The sequence below is a fragment of the Motacilla alba genome, chromosome 2 (genome assembly GCF_015832195.1).
Source record: "Motacilla alba alba isolate MOTALB_02 chromosome 2, Motacilla_alba_V1.0_pri, whole genome shotgun sequence".
Taxonomy (NCBI): domain Eukaryota; kingdom Metazoa; phylum Chordata; class Aves; order Passeriformes; family Motacillidae; genus Motacilla; species Motacilla alba.
In genome coordinates, this window is record NC_052017.1 from 758,764 (window position 1) to 775,875 (window position 17,112).

Consider the following 17,112-nt stretch of genomic DNA (forward strand, 5'->3'; position numbering starts at 1 on the left):
GAGCCGTCCAGTCCGTGTCCCACCACGGGACAACTCTGTCTGTCAATTGTCACCACCGTGGATTCCAGAGTCCCTGCCACCTGCACTCAGGGCCACGCTGGCCGTGTTGTCCCACTGGCACGGGAGCTGTCTCTGCAGAGGCACTGGTGACATTTGAGCTGCTGAAGGTCACCGGGATGTTGTTAAATCCCGGCAGTGTCCAGTGGCCGAGGCTGTTAGAGCCGTGTGAGGCGGGCGAGGAGCAGCACCAGGGCCAGGAGCTGCCGTGTGGGGCCCAGTGACAGAGCCACTGCACGGCCACTGCCAGCCTGGCCACACCAAGCTCCTGGCACTGCGGGGGACAGCCAGCCTGGTACAGGCACCTCAGCTGGTTCTTTGCCAATAAAAAGCTGAATTCGTCCATTCTTAGGAAGAAAAAAGGATTCTGCCAGGTCTGTGTCACTGCCTGTGTGACAGACATGACCATGGACAACCAGATTCAGTTCTGCTTTTCATTTCTCCTTTCCCATACTTGCAGCCAGTCCTGGCGAGGGGATGCAGGGAGGCTGCTGAGGGACACAGGGCTGCAGCCAGGCCCTCCTGTCCTGCCCCACACCTCCCTCCCAGCACATCAGCCCCACCACAGCACTCTTCATGGAATCCTGGAATGGCTTGGGTGGGAAGGGACCTCAAAGCTCACCTTGTTCCACCTCCCTGGAAGGGCAGGAGCACCTTCCACTCTCCCAGGGTGCTCAAAGCCTCATCCAGCCTGGCCAAGTTCCAAAAATGGGAAGTGTCAGCTCCTGTCAGACAGTACATCCTGGCCTAAAAGCCCAAACTTCTTCCAGGCAGTTGCAGGCACCACCCCAGCAGTGGGAAGGCAGGAGCATCCCCCGGCAGCCCCAAAATGCTGCCACCCACAGCGATGAGCAGCTGCGCCTCTCAGCAGCTCCATGTGGCTGCGCGTCCCTCTGGCACATTCTGGCACCCAAGAGGCCGTAAATCCCAGCTTAGGAGGGGTTCACACACCAGGTCCTGGATGAGGACTTTGGTTCTGCAAAGGCATAAACAGGTCCTGACACCTTCTGCCATCATTGCTCTGTTTATTGATGCCACTGTCCAACACGACATTTGACAGCACCAGGAGGGAGCTCGGCGTGCTCCGGGAGCTGCAGTCACCAGCCCAGCTTCAGTTGGTGTCACCAGCGCAGCCCCAGCTGGTGTCACCAGCGCAGCCCCAGCCCAGCCCTTTGGATGGCTCTCACCCAGCCACAGCCCACCGTCAGGAGCTGCAGCCAGGACAAGCTGGGATCCCCAGGAACCGAGCTGGTACAAACAGGAGCTCAGACCAACAGCAGGGAGACGGATCGTGTCCCACCCACCCCGGCAGCAGGTGCCCAGGAGCAGGGAGGTCTTTCCTTGGAGCCAGCCTGGAGCTGCTCCTCCCCGGGGCAGGAATCTTGGTGCTCCTGCCATTGAGGAGGGAGGGCACGGTCGATGCCCCCGGCAGCGGCTCAAGGACAGCACAGCAGTTACACACAACAAGGTCTTGCTCTCAGTCCCTGCTGGCCCCACAGCACCTCACGGCCAGACCCACGGCACCCCATGGCCTCGGGGGCAGCAGGGCCAGCCCCCGGTGGGACGACTGAGCGCTGGGAATGAGTGTTTGGGGGAGCCTTGTGGAGGGGTCCTAGCAGAAAAAGGGTCTTTTACTGCAACTAGAATTTTATTCTATTGTATAATTCAGGAGTGCATCACAGCCCCGCGAGCCGGGCAGGCACCTATCAGCGCTTCCAATCTAGACACACGCAGAACTTCCTCATCAGCTGCATCTGTTCATTACTCACCTCCCCCCGGCTGGAGCTCCTCCTGTCACATCCAGCCCAGACGAGGCAGCGCCTCCACAGAGCTCCTGGACAAAAAGTGACTGTGCCAGAATCAGCCTACAGAGCAGTTAACAAAAAAAAAAAAAAACCAAACAAAAAACAAACAACAAAACAAACAAACAAAAACCAAAACCGAAAATAAAATCTTGCCCATCCTAAGGTTGCTTATCAAATAAAAAGTTCCTCCACATTTATTAAAAAAACCAAACAGTAGATTTAAAAAGCAGTTACGAGTCCTACTCCGGCAAAACACCCTGTGTACAGGTTTCTTTTGTTGGTGGTTTGTTTGCTTGTTGGTGAGGATTCCCCCTAAATCAGCTGCTTCTGTTAATTTTATACATATATAATCTTTTAATTTTGCCGCGCGTTGCTTGCTTTAATTCATTAATTTATTTCCAATCGGCCGAGTCTCCACCAGACCAGCGGCGCTACCACACAAAGCTTCCTTGATGTCCATGCCCTGAGCCGGGGTGGGGGGAGATGGATGGAGGGAGGGTGGGAGAGATCAGTGGAGGAGAAGGAGGACGAGGAGGAAGGGAGGGATGGAGGGAGGGAGGGAGAGGAAGCCCTGGCAGCCCCTCACTCTCCCATGTGCGTCCTCAGGTGGTACTTGAGCGACTGCTTGTAGCGGAAGCACTTGGTGCACTCGGTGCAGGGGTAGGGCCGCTCGCCGGTGTGCGCCCGCTGGTGCTCCAGGAGGTGATGCTTCTGCGTGAAGTTCTTGCCGCACTCGGTGCAGTGGTAGGGCCGCTCGCCCGTGTGGATGCGCTGGTGCTCCAGGAGGTGGTGCTTGCGGATGAAGCCCTTCCCGCAGACGGCGCAGGCGTGCGGGCGCTCCCGCGTGTGGATGCGGTAATGGTTGGTGAGCTTGGACTTCTCGCTGAAGGTCTTCTCGCACTGGCTGCACTGGTAGGGCCGCTCGCCGGTGTGAGTCCGCTGGTGCCGCAGCAGGTGGGAGGGCCGGGTGAAGTTCTTGCCGCACTGGGGGCACAGGAAGGCCATCTCGTTCTTGCCCGCGTGGATCCTCTGGTGCATGAGCAGGCTGATCTGCAGGCGGAAGCTCCTCCGGCACTCGCCGCAGGTGAAGGGCCGCTCCCCGACGTGGGTGATCTGGTGTTTGCTGAGGCTCGACTTGTGGCTGAAGCTGCTCTCGCACTCGGAGCACTTGTAGGGCTTCCCCGGGGGCGGGGGCCGCGCCGGGGGCTTGAGGCCGTGCTCGGGGCGCCGCGGGACCCCCACGCCGCGGCGCGTGTGGCTGCGCTGGTGCAGCAGGAACTGCTGCTTGTTGCGGAAGCTGAGGTCGCACTCGTGGCACTCGTAGGGCCCTTCCTTGAGGTGGTTGCGCTGGTGGATCATGAAGTTGATCTTGAGCATGAAGCTCTTGCCGCACTCGGGGCAGATGTAGGGTCTCTCCCGCGTCCGGTTGCGCTGCTGGCCGCCGGATGGCTTCATGTCCCCGGAGTCCCTCTCGCAGGCCGACGGCTTCCGGACGCGGGCCAGGCTGCGGGGCTGCGCCTTGGAGCTGCACTGCGCCTCGCAGCCCAGCCCGGCCTCGTGGCTGGGGAACGCCGGCGCCTCGCTCCGGCCCGAGAACATGGCGCACGGCTCCAGCGTGTCGGGGTCATCCTCCTCTTCTTCCTCCTCCTCCTCCGTCTTGATCACGATCCCGTCCTCTGAGGGGGAAAATCAAACAGCATTAGGGTCGCTGGGTGGGATGGGGTGGCCTCTTATACCCCTGGGTGCTACAGAAACACCCGCATGGGTTCCTGCAGTTGTTTGTGCTCTGGGAGCCAGCCTGTGCTACAAATGGGGCTGCAGGTGGAGCCCGGAGCGCTGGGATGGGCCATGTGCCCCCAAAACATGGAGTTCAGACAAACCACCCCGACCAGGCTCCTCTGGAGGGTGCGCTGCGACCGCCTGCCAAAAGGTTTGGCAACTTTGTGCTGCTGCAGGATGTGAGGGATAAAAGCACCGTGGGTTCACCAGGGCTCGGGTGGCTGAGTGATTTCAGAGCAGCTCCATCTGCTGCCCTTTCACTGGGCTGCAACAACACCCCTGGCACAGCACCGCTCGACAGAAACAGCGCCGGGCTGCCGGCTCTGCTCTGGGGACAGCACAGCCCGCCTGGGACTGTCCCCTCCCCTCAGCCCCCCTGCTGTGGTGTGGTGAGAGACTCACCCCTCTCCTTCCCAGAGCACCCAGCAGTGGGATGGATCAACAGTGGGACGGAATGGCAATGGCAGCAGGCCAGGCTCCCCTTCGTGTCAGCAAGGCCAGAAGTGAGCTGGGGACTTTCTCTGGTGAGAGCAGCCATCCCAAGGACACACGGCAGGACACACGGCCAGCACGGCCCAAGGAAAGGCCCACAGGGCATCCCTCATGTCACCCCACACTGGGCTGTGAGCCAGGCCTAAATGCTCTCCCAGGAAGAGCAGCTACACTTTCCCAAGAAAAGGAAACTGATGTGAGTGGATGTCTCAAAGCCATGGCCCTCTTCCCTCCGAGGAAGGGAAAAACCAGGTCCTTCTCCCTGCCCCCTCTATGGGCCTGGGGGCTCAGCCCCCATCCCGGCCAGCACGGTCGCAGCTCCTGCCCAGCCCCACCAGCCGGCCACGAGCCCTGGCAGAGGCAGTGGCTCTCAGACCAGGATCAGCTTCAGCCCCCTGGTGGCTTGGCTGGTTTCCCTCACAAAGCCTTGAGCAGACCACAGGACCCACAAGACAGAGCTGAGGCCCTCAAGAGCCCAACTTTCTGTGTCTTGGTTTGTGTTACACCACCACAAGGCCGTCAGGAGGAAGGAACCCACCGTTCCCAACCTCTCATCTCCCTGCTCTCCCATCCCCAGCCTTACAGCACAGCTGTAGGACTTGGCCTGTATGTGCCACTCCAGCAGCAGGATTCTACACACGAAACACTCGGTGCCATCATCTCATCTCTCCACAAACCACCTCATCCTTCCCCTTCCCTCCTGGCAGCTCGCAAATCACAGAGCTCCAGCCACATTCTTCCCTATCCTGTGGAGCTGCCCCGAGCAACTCCCACACGTGGCAACCTGCAGAACCCCCCACATTCCTCCAGCAGTGTCCGGTGTGCAACCATCCACTCCTCCACACCTCACACCAACCTCCTGCCCTCTGCCACAGCGGGGTTTTGGGAGCAGGGCTCACTGGGGCTCTCACAGAACACTGCCTGAGACACATCTTCTCTTGGTCTCCGTGGGTAACCAGGGGTTTTCCCGGACTCAGAGGACTGGGCCAGTGCTTGCTCTGCTCCTGAGCAGGACAGGAGCCCTCAGAGACCACGTTCTGTGTCCACCATGGACGTGCTGCCTCCTCCTCCAAGCTCAAGGTGTGACCAGAGCCACTCTTGGAAGTCGCTGCAGCCAGAAACCTTCCTTCTGGTGCTGGTTCTGGGGGGATTTAACTCCTCCTGTCCATCCAACCCCTTCCCCACCTTTTCCTAACCCACCACAGCCCCCCCCGGCCTCCTGTCCCTGACACACCACGTGTGCAGAGATGTCCCGAGCGTCTCACCTGTGCAGCCCCCGTGGTGAACGATGACCCTCTGGATCTCGCTGAAGTCGGCTCCGTACTCGGAGGAGTCCCCGAGGCTGGTCCCTGGGAGGTCCCTCGGTGGGGACACGGAGCCGTAGGGGCTCTCGCAGGCCGCCTCCTCGTCCGGGCTCTGGAAGCTGCCCTCGGACTGCCCCGACATCCCGTGCAGCTCGGGGTTCTCGGGGCTGTCTTCAGGAAGGAGCTCCTCTGTTTTGATCACCACCCTTATTCCAGCTGCAGCAAGGAGAGATTGCCACCTGCCATCACTCCCAGGAGCCAGCATCAGGGACCTGCTCCCAGCAATCCCCGCCGGCTCCGGCTGCTGATCCCGCTGAGGGTTTCATCTGCTCGGCCTCTTCTGCTCTCCCTTCAGCTCCTGCCCTTCACCCATCGCTGCCACGCTCCCAGCTCCAGCCCAGGACCCTTCACAGCCACAGGGAACTCGCTCCACCCAGCCTGGGGCCGTGGTGCCACAGCTCAGCACCCCTCGGCCACCCCACGTCCCCCAGATCCACGTGGGCCCGTGATTTTCCCCTTCCCATTGGCCTCAATTTAATTTCAAGATCCTTGTGATGGAGAGCACAAGGAGGGCGTTGGCGTGACCCCACATCCACAGCCTGGAATCAGGGATGACGAGCAGAGGTGACACCATCTCCTCCAGGCCACTCCTTATCTCCTTATCAGCCCCCTTATCACAGAGCAGGAGTTGCTCTGGGGCTCAGGGTCACTGGTGCCCCATTCCCAGCCCAGTCTTGGCCCTCACCATCCCATCTCCCTGCACACAGCCTGGGACCAGGCTTCCCTGCCCAGGAGGATGCTCCAAGGATAAACCCAGGCGCCATCCATGCAAAGAGAGGGTGGGGAGGGTTTTCTGGGTGGATGGGCTCTCCCAATGGGACCCAGTTCTCCGTCCTTGCCGGGCACACCGGCTCCCTGAGGACCTGGTCTGGTTGCAGATGCTTCCCTTGCTGGGAAGGGCTCCCAGTGCCCAACTCTCCAGGCTCTGCTTGCCCTGGTTTCTATGTTCAGCTGTACCTGGACATCAAACCTGCAATCAGCCCGATTTATCCCATTCCTAGGCAAGGCTTCTCCTGATAAACCACATCAGCCACAGCTCCCAGCAACATCTGCTCCAGCCTTGGGATGAGCAGCTCCTGGGAACACAACCCAGGGCTGCCCTGGCGCCTCACCTGCCGTGGCATCAGTAATGATCTCACTCTCCTCCAGGTCCTGCTCATTCCTGCCCCGCGATTCCTCCCCTTGCTCGATCTGAGACAAAACACCAGGTTTGGAAATTGCATAGTCTGTTGAGAGACAGAGGGGTGAGAGAGAGGGATTACTGCACTGGGAATCTGATATTGGCTTCCACCTCTTCCCAGCATGCAGGGGACACGTGAGGACACTCGGGAACATCCACAGGTGCAAAAGCCTCTGGAGGGGTGCACGGGCTGGTACCCACTGCTGCCCCAGAGGATGCAGGAAGCCCTCCCAGCAGCCATGGGGAAGGAAGGAGCTGGGTTTTGACGGCATAACTGTGGCTGGAAGAGGTTTGGGAGGTTTCCAGCCCACCTGCCCACAGGGCATCCCTCACCCAGCCAGAACACCACCACGGCACGAGCTGGAATAAACCCAGACTGAAAACATCCTCCTGGTGTTTTTAGGCTTTAAAATGGGACATTTGGGTCTCATCCACGGGGATCTCCAAGGAGGAGCCAGAAGGAGCCTCCTGTCCCTCAGAAGGGCGAGGACACCCCGTATTTACCCAGGGAGATCAGAGATTCGTAGTTCCCCTTCATCACATTCTTGTAGAGCTCCTTCTGCCACTCCTCCAGCTTCTCCCACTCCTTGTCATTGAAATAGACGGACACGTCATCGAAGGTCACCGGCACCTGCAATTCCAACAGCGGCTTCAAGCAGGAGCCCGGACACAGCCAGGCTGCAGCTCCTCCGAGGCCACCAACGAGCTGCTTTTTGCATTTAAAACAACCCCTGGGCAGGTATTTCTTCGGGAATAAAGGACTCAACCAGACGGATGGTTCCTGGTGGTGAATCCAGACTGGGATTTCCCCAAAGGAGCCCGAGCTCCTCCTCTCGGTCCCTGCTCTCTGCAGGGTGATCAGGCTTGGGGGACCATAAGGGAGAGAAAACCCAGGAGCTGGGCTGGACTCATCCCTATTGATGAGCTGACGTAACTCCCGGATTCAGTTTCCCCAGAACTCCAGGGAGAACTCTACCCAGGCCCACAGGGCTCCCCGTTATCCCTGGTTACTGTGTGCCCACCATCTGCAGCTTCCCAGCTTGTTAGCCGAGGAATAACACCTAGGGATAGATTCAGGATGTGCACACTGTGCCGTGTTGGAGTGGAGCTCTTCAGAGGGAACGCAGCGCTCCAGTTCTGTCCCCCAACTGCACTAACGGGGTGTCGGGGTCTGAACCCACCTTTTCCTGATCCTCTCTGCTCTCTCCAGAGATACTCCCTCTCCCATGTCCTACGTGGTCTCATTTGCACACTCTTTTAGCAGGAAGGTTGTGAAATTCAAGTAGGAACTGAATATTGATGGTGGGCTCTTTCCAGAGCTATGCCCAGGGAGCTCATCTGCCTTCCTGAATCCCAAAGCTTCCCCCTTCCCTGCGGCAGCAGCTCCCACTTGCTCCTTCCCTGGCCTGGGAGACTCTGCAGCGTCAAGGTGGTCAAAACGGGAGAACCACAAAATCTGCAGGGTTTCTAGAAATGGTGGCAAAAAAAAAAAAAATGAACAAGAAAAAGAGTCAACGGCCCCAGGGCTGTGCAGCGCAGTGGAGCAGAACTGAAACCTCTGGCCGGAGTACCAGGATGTCCTCCCAGGCCTCTGTCCCTCCATATTTTAGCCCCAGCAGGGGATGAGCTGGGAAGCTGCAATGGTGAGAGACTCTCACCTGAGCGAGGGCTGTCCCCGCTCACCCATCCTGGACCTGCCCTCCGGGAGCATTTCGGGTGCAGCGCCCGGCTCCCGCACCAGGACACCGTTACCTTGGGGACTTCCCCCTTCCTGCCCGGGGGCAGCCGCAGGATCCAGAAGTTCCTGTTCTTCAGGAGGTTCTCCATGTTCTCCAGGCGCCGCTGGAGCAGCCCGTACTCCTGGATGAGGGTGCCCAGCGCCGCGCACTTGCTCTCCAGCTGGTTCCCCAGCTCCGCCGCCGTCTTCTCGCAGTCGATCAGCTTCTTCTCCGCCATCCCCGTCCGACCCTCCAGGTCCAGCAGGCGTGTGGAGTGGGAATCCACCTTGCGCTCCACCGCCTGCACGGCCGCCACCACGGTCAGGGACAGCTCAGCCGTCTGCGTCTCCCGCTCCGAGGTGCGCTCGGGGCCGGCGGCTGGCCGGAGGGGCGAGGGGCAGCGCGGCGGCCGCACCGGCTCCGGCGCCTGCGGACACAAGGGCGCGGGTCAGGGCGGGGGACGCCCCCAGGGGGGATAGGGACCCTCCCGGGGTGATAGAGACCCCCCCGCCCCCGGTGTGACGGCGCCCCCTGGGGCGATGGGGACATCCTCGGGGCGACGGGGACATCCCCGGGGCCACGCGGACCCCGCGGGGGGGCCGCTGCGGGGCCCAGCGCTCGCCGGGGCGGCGGGGACGTCCCCGTGTCGCCGCTAAGCCGCTTACGGCGGCCCCGTGCCGGTCCCACGGGACACGCAGGACCCGCGGCGGCGGGGGTGGGGGGAGGTGACAGCGCGGGGCCGGGAGGTGACACGGGAGGGGGGGGGGCGCGGGGTGACACGGGCCGGCCGAGCCCCGTTGCCATGGGCACGGCGAGGGGACACCCGGGGGGCTGCGGGCGCCCCGTCGCCATGGGGACCGGGCGGTGACACGGGAGGCGGGGGCGGCGGCGGGTCGGTCCCGGGGGGCCGCAGGGCCCGGCGGCGGCGGCGGCGGTGGGGGGGGGAAGCGGCGCGGCGGCCGGGCAGGCCCGGCCCCGACGGCAGCGCGGGCGCCGCCGGCCGCGGAGGCCCGGGCGCGCTCGGCGCGGCGCCGCCGCCCCCCCCCGGGGCCGCCCGTCCCGTCCCCGCCCGTCGCCCCGGGGGGGCGGCCGCGGCCCCGCGCGCTGACAGCGCCCGCCGCCCGCCGCCCCCCCCGCCCGCCGCGGCCCCGACGGCGCGGCCCGTGAGCCCCGACGTGCGGCCCGCGAGCCGCGGGCGGGCGGTGCGCGCCGGGCCCGGCCCCGCGCCGGGCGGGCGCCCTTTACCTGAGCGGGGGCCCCCTCGGCCATGGCCCTTTGTTCCGTGCCCGGGGCCCCGGGGGCCGCGGCCGGGAGGATCCAGCGCCCGCTCGCTGCTTCACCTCCGCCCGCCGCCGGGCATCGGGCTGGGCGCGGGGCGGCGCGGCGGGGCGGGGGCGCGGCGCGGCGGGGGGCGGGGCGGAGGCGGCGCGGGCCCGGCGGGCGGAGGCGGCGGGGCGGGGGCGGCGGCGGCTCCGACACCGAGCGCGGCTCCGGGTCCGGGTCCGGGTCCGGCGCTCCGGCCGCGCCGCTGCCCCGCCGCGCCGCCAGGGGGCGCTGCCGCCGCCGGACCGCGCGCGGAGCGGGGCGGAGCGGGCCGGGCGCGCGCCGCACAGCGCCCCCTGGCGGGCCGACGGCATCAGCGCCCCGCCCCGTCGGGGCCCCCCCGCGGCACCGCCCGCACCGGGGACCGCGGGGACCGGGGGGACCGAGGGGGACTGCGGGGACCGGGAGACTGGGGAACTGACGGGGCTGGGGGCGTTGGCGGCACTGGGGGACTGCCGGCACTCGGGATTTCCCGAGGAGCCAGGCTGGCAGCGGGGAGCCGGGGGGACGGGGGCACCGAGGAGTAACGGGGAAGGCACCGGGGAGCGGTGCACGGTGACGGGAGGGGCTGGTGTGACTGGGGCCAGCGACAGGGGCAAGTGCGGGAGAGTGCGGGGGCTCGGTGCGACATGGCGGGGCAGGGGAGGGACCAGGGGGTCACTGCGGAGGCCCCGGGGCGGCTTTTCCGGCCCCGCCCGTCGGGTCCCCGCCGCCCATCCCTGCGGGCTCGGAAATGGCGGCCGGAGGCGGCGGCGCCGTGGAAATGGAGCGACCCCTCCCTCCCACCTCTCGGCCTCCTCGCCGGACCCGACCGCAGCATCCCATCCCATGCCATCCCATCCTATCCCATCCCGTCCCGTCCCGTCCCATCCGTTCCCGTCTCACATCATCCATTCCTATTGTCTCTCACCCCATCCCACCCCATCCTGTCCTGTCCTTCCCGATCCTGTCCTGCCCCATTCTGTCCCACCACGCTCTGTCCCATCCATGCGCTCCTGTCCCCCCCATCCGCGCTGTCTCTCCATGCCCTGGCCCATCCCACTCCATACACACTGTCTGATCCCACCCTGTCCCATCCCATTCCATCCATGCTGTGTGTCCACTGTTATCCCAGCCAGTCCCGCCCTGCCCATCCCACATCTTGTCCCATCACATCCCATTCCATCCGCGTCTCATCCAGTTCCATCCCATCTCATTCCATTCATCCTGTCCCACTGTATCCTGTCTTATCCCATCTGCCTGCCCCATCCCATCCCTGCCTGCTCTGGCACACCCTGGGGGGGAAGCTGGTGACACTGAGCACAGGGAATGGCAGGAAACCCTTTGGTTTGTGGGAAAAGGGAGAGGACAAGTGGGATGGATCGCCTGGGCTTGGGGGAGGACAGGAGTATGGCAGCAGGTGGGGACCCCCAGTTAAAGACCCCCTGTCCAGGCCCCTCCTGGGCTCCACAACCCCTGTCCAGGGCTGGTCCATCGGGAGGGGACACCAGGAGCAGCTCTGGAATTCAGGGGTGTCCCTGGCTGGGTTTGTACAGCCCAGTGCAGAGGGAGTGCCTGGCCCTGGCTGTGGGAGGCTGTCCCTGTGGACATGAGTGTGGATCACCAGCTGTGGTTATTGCCAGGAGTGAGCAGGATTGGGATACAGCCCTGTCCCTGGAGAGCTGTGTGCCTGTGACCAGCCCTGTGTGCACGCACACAGCACATGTGTGACCAGAGGGTCACTCGTGTGTCCCCACGGTGTCTCCCTGTGCTCAGCCTCGCCCTTGGCAGCGCCCACCCTCCACAGCCTGGATCCCACAGGCTGCTCCTTCCCTGAGCTCTTCCCTCTCCCTCTTTCTCCCCATAATCCATCTCCAGCATCTCCATGCCCACCTGGGGCAGCCCCATTCCACGGAGTGGCTCCAGGGCGTGGGGGATTCACTGGGGTCACTCAGAGCGTGGGGGATTCACTGGGGGGATTCACTGGGGTCACTCAGAGCGTGGGGGGATTCACTGTGGGGGATTCACTGGGGTCACTCAGAATGTGGGGGGATTCACTGGGGGGATTCACTCAGAGCATGGAGGGGGGGAATTCATTGGGGTCACTCAATGTGGGGGGATTCACTGGGGTCACTCAGAATGTGGGGGGATTCACTGGGGGGATTCACTCAGAGCATGGAGGTGGGGAATTCATTGGAGTCACTCAATGTGGGGGGATTCACTGGGGTCACTCAGAGTGTGGGGGATTCACTGAGAGCATGGGGGGGATTCACTGGGGTCACTCACTCTATCCCCCCGGGCACCCAGCACGGGTTGGGCTGGCTGAGGGACTCTGGCACTCCCCGGTCTCTGTGGTCCCCAAGTGCCACATCCCCATGGTGGCTCTGCCCTCTCCCCTCCCACACCAGGTCCCAAGCTGGAACAACCCCTGGGGCTCGCTGGAGCTCGGGGGTTCTCTGGTGGGTAGAGGGAACCATCTCCATGTGCTGGGCTCTGGCAGGGAGGAGCCTGGGGATTGCTGGGCTGAGAGGGAGCCTGGAAGGAAAAAACACCCAGTGGGTGGCACCAGCTGGGCACCCGGTGAGGCCCCTTCCAGGCCATCCTTGGATTCCAGGATCCCAGCTCCGAGGTGGCCACAGCCACCAGCGCTTCTCCCTGTCCCTCATCCTGGGCGTGGGATGTCCCAGCTCCATCCCACCACGGATCCAAGGATTCCTCAGCTGTCCACAGCCCATCTGTGTGTGGCACAGGCTGGCTCCTGGAGCACAAACCCAAATCAAGTTAAAACATCCAATCCCAGATGGAACATCCCAGAGCAGCCTCGTTTGCCAGGCCTGGCTCTCCAGCTCAGCTTGGCTTGTGCTGTTCACCTGCTCCACAATGACCTGGAAAAGCTCCAGCCAGGAGCAGGATGAGGGAGCTCCACAATGACCTGGAAAAGCTCCTGAGTACCAGCCAGGAGCAGGATGAGGGACCTGCACAATGATCTGGAAAAGCTCCAGCCAGGAGCAGGATGAGGGAGCTCCTCAATGACCTGGAAAAGCTCCAGCCAGGAGCAGGATGAGGGAGCTGCAGGTACCCAGGAAGGGCTGACACGGACAGAATTCAGAATGGAAACACTGTATTGACAGACTTTACAAAAGTTATTACAAAACACGGTCACGAACCAGCAGCTGACGATACAGAGCGAAGAGACACCACGTACAGCCACCTCAGAACAACACCAACAGCTCCAGAAGTCATCCAATATTTACACAAACAGCTGGAAAACTCTGGGCGGTTATCGCATACATGGAAGTGTTTTAGAGCAACTGTGAAATATAGTGTCACACCTTTCTTTGTAGTATTATCATCATCATAATTAATAATAATAATAATAATAATTAATAATAATAAGACTACTTCTAGGTTAACTAAAAACCAAACAGCTCTTTACAGGGGTTAGGAGAAGCTGCTTTCACTCGTCTGACTTACCTGAGTGAGACCAAACCCAGTTAAAAAATAATAATAAAATCACCTTCATTGTCAGGAGTCCGCGTGTCGGCCCAGCGGCGCCGTTCCCTCGGGCCAGAGGGGAACCGCAGCTCGGCTGGTGCCAGCGACACCCTTCAAAAGCACGGAGACGTGTCCTCCTCGTGTGAGTGACCCCAGCACGCCTCCAAACGCTGCCCTTCCCGGCTCCTCCTGCTCCAATGTCCTCAGCCCCTTCTCCTGCACCTGCTTTATCTCACCCCGCTCTTTGCCGCGCTCTCCTCTCCGCTTTTCCGCCTTCCGCAAATCCCACGTCGTGCCCCGACCACCTCTCAGCCTCGCCTCTCTTGCCTTCATCCCGGTCCTGGCCTCGCAGCCTTTCGGGACGCGGCGACGCAGCGGGAGCGGGCGGCCGGCCGGGAACGGCGCCTTCCTTCCCTCCCTCCCTCCTCGCGCTTCCAGCCTTGCAGTGAAACGAGTGGAAAAAAGAAAGCGAAAGCTTGTCACTCCTGAATATGCACAAAGATAGGTGGGGGAACACCTGCTAAATACGGAGCCCAGAGAATCGCTCGGGATTATTCTCTCCGGGCAGAATCCAACCCTGCGTGGGGAACAGCGAGCGCGGGGCCTGCGCCGCGGTGGAAGCGCCACGGAACCCCGCGGGGTCCCAGAGCTGCCTGGGCCGGCCGAGCAGAGTCTTTAAGAGGAATTCCTTGGGTGCTTCACCAAAGCGGGCTTCGTAGCATGACCACATGGATTAGCTGCGATACAAGTCACCTGCCATCATGCTGCACGTCCACCTGCCAGACCGTCACGGTCACCGCGAGCCCTCCTGCCCCGGCCCCACCACGGCTACTGCTTAGTCTCTTTTTTCACGCAGAAATGGTCGGTTTGGGTGCCCGCCGAGCCCAGGTTGTGCTGGGAATCCTCCCCGGGCCGCGGGTTGCGGGAGTGGATTTTCTGGTGGCAATTCAGGGACTCTTTGTAGCGGAAGTGCTTCCCGCAGACGGGGCACTGGTAGGGGGTCTCCCCGGTGTGCACCCGCCAGTGCTTGAGCAGGTGGTCCCGCCGGATGAAGCTCTTGCCGCACTCGGTGCACTGGTAGGGCCTCTCCCCGGTGTGGATGCGCTGGTGGCGGATGGCTTTGGAGAGGTCTCGGAAGTCCTTCCCGCAGTAGGTGCACGTCAGCGGCCCGTCGCCCTTCCCCGTGTGCAGCTTCTGGTGCAGGATCAGGCTCACTTCCAGGCTGAAGCTCTCCTTGCACTGGGAGCAGGTGTAGGGCCTCTCCACCATGTTGTTCACCTGGTGCCTGACGAAGCCGTACTTGAATCCCGAGCTCTTCTCCCCGTCGGGGCGCTTGGACGCTTTGGAGCGGGAGGGGCCCTGGCCCTTGGCTTTGGATTTCTGCCGGAAGCTCTCGCCGCGCTCCAGGGACGTGCAGGCCTCCTCGCTGGCGTGCGCCTTCTGGTGGGTGGCGAAGAGCTGCTTGTCCAGGAAGCTCTCTCCGCACTCGCAGCAGATGTAGGGCCCCTTGTCGGCCGCCGCCTCCTCGGGATCCTTCCTGGCCAAGTCTCTCCCGCGGCGCACGGAGCGCCTCAGCCCGTTGCCCGTCGCCGTTCGCTGCGGCGGGGCCGACCCGCCCTGGCTCTTGCTGCTCGACTGCATCTCCTCCTCCGGGTTGGAGAAAACCTCTTCCCACTTTCCTGTCAACGACCTGGAAAGCTCCAGGCTCTCGGAGCCTTCCTCATCGCACGGCTGTTCGTCTGGTGGAGCAGAGACACCGGTGTCATTTGGGGAGGCAAGGACTGGGGTGTTACTTACTCAGTTCCCTTGGGACACGGGAGGTCTCTGCTGTGCACACCCAGCTCAGAGCCTGGCACTGATGGGGCTGTGAGGCCAGCACCTGCTCTGTCCAGAGGGATTTGACTTGGAACCTTGGAATCGTTGAGGTCGAAAAAGGCCTCAGAAGTCATTGAGTCCAACCATCCCCCAGCACTGCCAAGGCCACCCCCTGACCACGTCACCAGGTGCCACACAAATGTTACATCCCTCCAGCAATGGAGACTCCACCACTGCCCTGGGCAGTCCCAATGTGTAACAGCCCCTTTTAGGGAAGAATTTTCCCCATTTCCAACCTGACCCTCCCTGGCCCAGCCTGAGGCCGTTCTCTCTCCTCCTGTCCCTGTTCCCTGGGAGCAGAGCCTGACCCCCCCCACCCCCGGCTGTCCCCTCCTATCAGGGAGCTGTGCAGAACCTGAAGTTCCCCCTGAGCCTCCTTTTCTCCAGGCTGAGCCCCCTTCCCAGCTCCCTCAGCTGATCCTGGTGTTGCAGACCCTCCCCCAGCTCCATTTCCTTCTCTGGACACACTCCAGCAACTTCCTGCCTTCAATTATATTGTAACATAATATTATATATATAATCTAGCTATAGATAGGTAGCCAGAGCGAAAAAAAGAGGGTTGCTGAAGCAGGACAGGCCTTTAAGAACTTGTGGTTTAGGATAAAGCCCAAAAAAACAGAGGAAAAGGGAATGAAACTTCTTTTCCTTCATGGGCTTGGACAGTGCCTGAGGGTGAAGGATCCCCCATGGTATAAACTGTGACTCAAAGCAACTTTCTGAAATTCTGGAAAAGCATCATCCAGAAAAGCTGAGCTGCTCCTGGGAATGAGGGCAGGAAGCCAAAAGCACATCTAGGCAAGGGACACTTCCCAAAGCAGCTCAGTGCACTCACATGTACCAGGGACCTCCATGCTCTCCTCTTCCTCAGAGCCTTCGTGGCTTTCAGCCAGAGTCTCTTCATATTTACCCCACGAGCTGTCATCGGGCCCGGGGAAGAAAAACTCTGTGCAGGAGAAAAGAGCAGGAGTTACACTCCAACCTTCCAGCTGCTTTAGAGGATTCCGGGAGAGACGGATGCATCGGGTGGGAGACAAGCAGGAAAGCAAAGCCCCCCGCACCTGAGAAGAGAGCTGACAAAACAGAACACCCCACGTCTGCCTCCACCTCCCCCCCGAGTCCCAGGAATCTCGTGGCTCACCAGTGCTGGGGTCCGTGGGGGTCTCTCCTCCCTCAGAGTCCTCCTGATCCTCAGTGTTGGGATCCTCTCCCTGCTCAATCCGTGTCAGCAGCTCAGGCTTGGAAATGGCAGCATCTGCAGATAAAAAGAGGATGAGGATGTTTCCCCTGCCCTGGCGGGAGAGCGACTCTGCAGCCTTTGCCCACCAACCTTCCTTCGCTGGGAAACGAACGAGAGAGGCTTAGGAAGCTGCTCTCAGCCCTCTGCCCCGCTCACCTTGCGTGGGCCCTGGATGCAGGAGCACACTCAGCTCAGGTGAGGAGCACCTCCCAGCCTGCAGCGTGAGGAGGACAGGAAGAAAAGGCATCCAGGCTTACCTGCAGGCTCTCCTGTCTTCTCCTGTGCGCTAAGGTCCGCGGATCCATTACAATGGGGACTTCAGCTCGGGGGCAGCAGCAGAGCTGCCAGCACTGCCCTCCCCGTGCGGTTCCCTCCAGCCAGGACCGCTCCGTCCTACTCGTCCGAGTCACGGGCTGCTCGCGGATTTTGGTGGGGGAAAGGGGACAATCACCATCTCTCCTTGGGCGGAGAGCAGAAAACTTCACTTCCAGACATGTGGGAGGCCCTGGGGGTTAAACTCCACCTCTGCTCCGGTGGATCCGTTTGCCTTACACGGGAGCCAAAGCCCTAAACCTCGTTTCTCAAGGGAAACCTTGGGATGAAGCACAGATACGTTCCTCCAAGCTCCAGGCTCGGATCCCCGGATCCCCTGCAGCTGCGTTCCCGTGCCTCAGGAGCAGGACACGGGACTGCTTTGGAAACAGGAGAGTGGGGGCTGTGGTTACCCTTCACCTTTCTCCCTGGCACAGAGGGACTGCAGGAATCTTCTGTTCAAAGAAATAAATGGGGGAAAAAAGAAAAAGCAGAA

General features: G+C 61.8%; 3 protein-coding genes across 3 annotated transcripts in view; all 3 read right to left on the reverse strand.

The window, feature by feature from the left end:
• Nucleotides 1-1,072: 1,072 nt before the first annotated feature.
• ZNF777 (zinc finger protein 777) lies at nucleotides 1,073-9,858 on the reverse strand. The gene is made up of 6 exons (XM_038130018.1): nucleotides 9,641-9,858; nucleotides 8,430-8,822; nucleotides 7,182-7,308; nucleotides 6,610-6,723; nucleotides 5,399-5,653; nucleotides 1,073-3,538 (listed from the first exon to the last, which is right to left on the reverse strand). The coding sequence occupies exons 1-6, from the start codon at nucleotides 9,662-9,664 to the stop codon at nucleotides 2,445-2,447; spliced, it is 2,007 nt and encodes a 668-aa protein (XP_037985946.1). The 5' UTR covers nucleotides 9,665-9,858; the 3' UTR covers nucleotides 1,073-2,444.
• Nucleotides 9,859-12,801: 2,943 nt separating this feature from the next.
• Nucleotides 12,802-17,075, reverse strand: LOC119698285 (zinc finger protein 629-like). Its single transcript, XM_038130020.1, has 4 exons — nucleotides 16,562-17,075; nucleotides 16,206-16,319; nucleotides 15,900-16,010; nucleotides 12,802-14,931 (listed from the first exon to the last, which is right to left on the reverse strand). The coding sequence occupies exons 3-4, from the start codon at nucleotides 15,916-15,918 to the stop codon at nucleotides 14,021-14,023; spliced, it is 930 nt and encodes a 309-aa protein (XP_037985948.1). The 5' UTR covers nucleotides 15,919-16,010; nucleotides 16,206-16,319; nucleotides 16,562-17,075; the 3' UTR covers nucleotides 12,802-14,020.
• LOC119698312 overlaps nucleotides 15,986-17,112 on the reverse strand; it is a 5,288-nt gene continuing 4,161 nt past the window's right edge. The window contains exons 5-7 of the mRNA XM_038130069.1: nucleotides 16,461-16,472; nucleotides 16,172-16,319; nucleotides 15,986-16,010 (exon numbers count right to left, since the gene is read on the reverse strand). Coding sequence (XP_037985997.1) covers nucleotides 15,986-16,010; nucleotides 16,172-16,319; nucleotides 16,461-16,472 — 185 coding nt within the window. The remainder of the gene's footprint in view (nucleotides 16,011-16,171; nucleotides 16,320-16,460; nucleotides 16,473-17,112) is intronic.

Bases quoted from the DNA above. Each gene is read 5' to 3' on its own strand.
- ZNF777 (XM_038130018.1), bottom strand. From the start codon at position 9,664: ATGGCCGAGGGGGCCCCCGCTCAG. The intron at 8,823-9,640 runs GTAAAGGGCGCC...TTGTGTCCGCAG, and splicing joins CCGAGGGGGCCCCCGCTCAG to GCGCCGGAGCCGGTGCGGCC. The intron at 6,724-7,181 runs GTAAATACGGGG...GTCTCTCAACAG, and splicing joins CGAATCTCTGATCTCCCTGG to ACTATGCAATTTCCAAACCT.